Source organism: Melanostigma gelatinosum (genome assembly GCF_949748355.1).
Source record: "Melanostigma gelatinosum genome assembly, chromosome: 5".
Classification (NCBI taxonomy): Eukaryota; Metazoa; Chordata; class Actinopteri; order Perciformes; family Zoarcidae; genus Melanostigma; species Melanostigma gelatinosum.
This window is the reverse complement of record NC_136638.1, coordinates 14613234-14618543: the sequence shown is the minus strand read 5'-3', so window position 1 is coordinate 14618543 and position 5310 is coordinate 14613234. Positions and strand designations below refer to the sequence as shown.

Below are 5310 nucleotides of genomic sequence, written 5' to 3'. Positions count from 1 at the left end.
GATGGATGGAAATCAAGCTGGCTGCCGCGCCTGTCTCCGAGGACGGCTCTGCCGCTGATGAGGTGAGATCTAAGTGATCTGAGAGCCTCGAGTATTAGATCAACTCACTGGTGGTACTCTGGCTCCCTCTTGTGGTTAGAACTGGGTACTGGTGGCCAGTGGTGGTGAGAGTTGCGGGGTTGAAATGGCTGCTTTTGACAATAATATAATAACAATAAATTTAGCTTTAATTAAAAGAAAATAAGAGGACAGTTGTTTTTTGACAATGTTATCTCAACCGTATAAACTACTTTTCATCACGTAAGTATCTGTAGTTTGACTGTTTAAACTTTCACCAGTTGATTTCATTGAGCATATATTTAAACAGCCACATCTGTAACAAGTATTAACTTTTCTGCATGACACAAAATGTTTTACGCAATAAAATAAAGTGTTGCTGAACAAACACTGTGGACGTTTATTACTACAGCCGAAAGCAAAATAGAGAGTGGGATTATTTCATTACACATGAAGGCACATACAAATATTACAAGTAATTTAATGACTTGTTGATGGTTATTATAGTGTAAACTGATACATATTGTTAGTAAGAGAGGAAACAACAAAAACTACAAACTCAATACAACAATTTCTGCAACATGAAAATATTTGAAATAAAGGCAGATCTCATTTAAACTCTGCTGTCGTGATTACAGCTTATTTACTGAGTGTTTAGGAAAAAAAAGGTTAGTTTTCCTTGATATTAGCTTGATCAACTCAACACGCAGGTGACATTTCTTTCCTCAATCACATAACAAACAGAATATTTGTAATCTTATTTTGCAAAATTCGTCAAATGTAATCTAGGCTTCTGCTTATTTGTCTTGTCGTAGGCTAAAATGTGGAGTAACTCGTAGTTTTACAGCTCTTGTAGTGGCTCGGAGTTTCTGTAACGCAGAGCTTCATTGGTCAGCCACCTGCACACAAGAAAAGGTTTTGGTTCAATCAAGCAGCAATAAGTTTGTTTTTAAATGACTTCATTCTCTGTATAAATGTGACAAATACTGCAAACGACTCACATGCTCAGGCTGCCTGCTTTCTGTTTTACTCCTATATGAACAGAGATGGTTAGGATCAAATCAAATAAAGAAATCCTGTCGGACTCCTTGTGTTCATACTGTCAGGAATACTCACGTCGAAGCTGCCACGTGGTTATTACAGCAACAACCGCCACCACCAGCACCACCGGCACCACGATGGCTGCTAGGTGACCACTCTGACTCTCCTCAACGCTCGCCTGGCAGAGAGGATTCAATCACAGTTCAGCTTTGCCTTCACTGGAGGTCTTATGAACACTCAAGTTGCATTAACATATTTTTTGCCACTAGGAGACAGAGCGTTCCAATTGTGAGGTTCTTCTACTTTACTTGAGTATTTACATTTTACGCTGTACTTCTGCACCACTATGCTTCAGAGGGAAAGTTCTGAAATTCTGCATAGTGAGTATGTTTACTTTTGGTACCTTAGCGTAGGATTAGGCGGCATCTAGCGATGAGGTTGCAGATCGAAACCAAGCGTGCAGGAGAACTACGGTGGCAGACGCCAAATAGTGAAAAAAGCCAAAGGCCATATCTAGAGCCAGTGGTTGGTTTGTCCACTCTGGGCTACTGTAGAAGCACGGTGTTGCAACATGACGGACTCCGTGAAGGTGACCCGCTCTACAAATAGATATATAATCAGCTAATTCTATGGTAACTACTCATATTTTCAGGTGATTATACACTGAAGAAAACATACTTGTTGTTGTCATATTCCATTTAATAAATCCCCCTAAATGCTACACACTGTCCCTTTAAGTATGTGATGCTAACACTTGAATGCAGTACTTTAACTTGTAACAGAATGAGAGATTTCTACATTGAGATATTATAACTTTTACTTAGTGAGTATTCTTCCACCACTGATGAGTGTTTCAGACTCAAACATACAGTAAATGTGCGAAATGGCTTCAAGAGGCTACAGCTCGGCAGCTATCTCTCTGTGGGTTTGTCACTGTAAGCGAACCCTTAAACATTAACTTGCAGATGTTAAAATCCTCATTTGTTTGTTTTTGAAGTCATAGTTCTCATACTTACAGCAGCATGAGTGTCAGTAGATATGGTGGTAAGGAGATCAACTCTCTGGTGACCTGTCAGACAAGGAAAGTAGCTCAGAGGAAGTTTTGAAAGTGTTGCTTCTCAGAAAACTGCTCAAAATGCAAAAATAAATAACCAATGGGGTCACTTAATGTGTGTTTCCTGTTCTCTCTGAACTGTGATTGTGTAAAAATAAAAGTGGATTTCATTTATATTTGTAGCTGCCTTAGTGAGTGTGAATAAGGGCCACTACTTGAACTAACGAGCCACAGCATCACAGTAACACTAAAGAGTGTAGCACTAGAAACACCAGTATTGTTCTGCCTGATGTACCGCAGTAAAACAACGGAGACAATGAGAATAAAAAGAAAAGAAACTGTAAGAATCATGAAACACAACACCTGCTTCTCCAGTGGTGATGGTGATGACATTGCTAGCTTTACTGGTGCCCTGACTGTTCTTGGCAAACATGCGGATGTTGTATGTTGAAGGAATAATCTCTATTATTGTGGCCTCTGTCTGGTTGGGGCTGAAGTCAACAACTGTCTTTGTGTGATCCCACGAGGCTGTGGAGGAAAAGAAAGAGAACTAAGATTTTACATTATATCACCAGATGCCAGAGGGTTTAAAAATGTGAATTTAATGTCAGCAGTTGAGTTACAGTAAAGTGGCAAGGACTTAATTACTCCATTGAAAATGTCTCTTACCGTTCACTGCTTTACACTCCAGGTAATAGCCAGTGACGGGGCTGTCACCTTCAAACCCAGGAGTCCATAAAAGGGAGATTGTATTGTCTTTGACCTCCTTCAACTCAATCACTGGGGGGTCCGGGGACACTGGGAGACACGCAACAGAGACATTTAGCAGAGAAAAACTGAACACTGTTTAATTTTGTGATTTTGAACAAGACAGATTGTGACGATCATGTCATGTGCAGACAAACTAGAGCCGTGATTAATGGATCTCTTAAGGGACACGATGACAGCACAGTGTCAGTGGAACAACTCGATATGAAACGCATGAAGTACCTGTGATACTTGTGGTGCTTTCTCCCCAAACAGCGGCAGCAGTAACAGTCTCAACTGTTGAAGTTCTGTGACCTTGGGACACAACTAGATACATATTTGTTTGTTTTTTTAAAATCCAGTCGAAATGTATTTCTGTAGTTAATAAATGATTGAGGAATATGATTCATTTACCAAATAACACATACCTGAAGTGACACTTGTAGCGTCTTGTATCCAAATTGTGGCCGCAGTGGAAGAAGATTTGACGGTGGAAGCTGTTGATGTTTTGTGAACTTGAAACAGATAAAAACGTCTGTGAATGACTTGATATTAAATAATAATAATGAAATGAATGTTTTTGTCATATGTTGGTATCCTCTCGTGTTTCCCGTCTTACCCTCATCCAGAGTGGAGCAGAGCGGTGCAGTGGAGGCAGGTCCGACTCCTGCATTTGTTTTGGCCTGTATAATCACGCCGTATTTGGCAGAAGGCTTCAGGTTGCTCAGGATGACGCTCTCTTCTTCCCGTGTGGCCGTCACACTTAAGTGCTGCCACCTTTTGAACTGTCTGCCTGCAGGGTCGTACTCTCTGTAGCTAATGCTGTAACCCTGAAGAGCCCCGTTTCTGTGATCGAGCCTCGGAGGCTGGTCGAGAGAAAACACTCTTAGAGCTGTAACGTATTTCACACTCTTTTTCTTTTGAGACATGTCATGTAGGATGAACTCCAGACTCAAAGCCTGGGTAAAATGGGTGCAATATTTTTTTATATAAAAAAAAACCATTTTCTTGAATGTGTCTGCAAGTTAAGCTTCACAACTGTGACATATTACCTTCCAAGTGACTTTGATACTGTGAGAAGTGACGGCCTCCAGCTGCATATCCAGGGGAGGACCCTCTGGTGCTGCAAGGAAAACACTTATTAAAGAGGCCATCCGTCCAAAAAACAATGTGTTATTAGTTCTGCACGATTCCAATCATTTGTAAAACTATAACTAATGAGGGACACTACCTGCTTCTTTAGTTGTGACGGTCAGAACATTGCTGGCCTCGCTCATGCCCACACTGTTGATAGCAAACATGCGAAGGTTGTAGGACTTCGCCGGACGCAAATCCACCAAAGTCAGCTGAGTCAGTTCAGGATTTGAGACTTCGGTACTCACTGCAGTATCCCAGGATGCTGTGCAACAAGGATCCATAGATGAGGTCAATACATCATTCTCCAAGTAGATTTCCAAAGATATAATGAATGTCCTAATTCTATTAAGATTATTGGGACCATTGTCTATGCTTACTCTGTTTGTTTTTCAGATCAATCCTGTAGGCTGTAATGGGCTTGCCGCCATCAAACACAGGAGTCCAGCGAACAGTGACAGTTCTTTCCTTCACCTCTCTCGTATCCACCCTCAGAGGATTAGGCCGTACTAAAAGAAGTAAGAACCAAGTTAAATGCTTAATAGTCGATTCATAAATCATCAGATAAAACCATGTGCAAAGCATGTGCTTGTTAGACAGTAGTAGACAGCAGTCTGGATTTCTGGGAAGTTGTGAGGGACATTTGTCCAACAAACAGGGAGTCCCTCTGCAATTCCAGTAACTCATTTTGTCACAAATGTTAATGTTTTGTCTCTCCTTCACAGATTAGAATGTCTCCCCGTGGGTCTCACCTGCCACTACCGTCAGAGTCAGCTGGTGCTTGTGATCATTGAACCAGCCCGGTATTTCCACACGGCAGCCGTACGTCCCGGAGTCGCCCTCCTCCACCTGCCTGATGGTCAGCGACACATCTCCCACACCAACATCCCCCCTGAGCTGGTAACGCTCCGACAGTCTCTTGTTCACTGAGGTCCCGTCTGACCTGATCACCTCATTGGCACAGCCACTGTTGGGGATGGCTCCCCGACCCCAGCATGCAGCCAGCTTGCCGTGGTTCTTGGCATCATAGTTGCAGATCAAAGTAACATCTTCTCCCACTGTGGCTATGATGCTTTCTGCAGACACACAACCTGAGAAGATACCAGGTCACAACGGCAACAAGGAATATTTGGTAACATTTTAATTATCATATAAAGAAAATGCAAATCATACTCATGACTGTCTTACCTAGGAGAAGACAAAAGAGAAGACTGCAACACAGAGGGACGCATCTTAGAAAAATCATTTTACTCTCGTCTCAGAATCAATCAGGGTTT

General features: G+C 41.9%; 1 protein-coding gene across 1 annotated transcript; it reads right to left on the bottom strand.

The window, feature by feature from the left end:
- Positions 1 to 493: 493 nt before the first annotated feature.
- LOC306777328 (protein sidekick-1-like) lies at positions 494 to 5310 on the bottom strand. Its single transcript, XM_079268397.1, has 14 exons — positions 5222 to 5310; positions 4786 to 5124; positions 4414 to 4542; positions 4131 to 4298; positions 3952 to 4022; positions 3519 to 3765; positions 3328 to 3414; positions 3143 to 3226; positions 2822 to 2950; positions 2516 to 2680; positions 2115 to 2167; positions 1174 to 1276; positions 1059 to 1089; positions 494 to 956 (listed from the first exon to the last, which is right to left on the bottom strand). The coding sequence occupies exons 1-14, from the start codon at positions 5277 to 5279 to the stop codon at positions 899 to 901; spliced, it is 1722 nt and encodes a 573-aa protein (XP_079124523.1). The 5' UTR covers positions 5280 to 5310; the 3' UTR covers positions 494 to 898.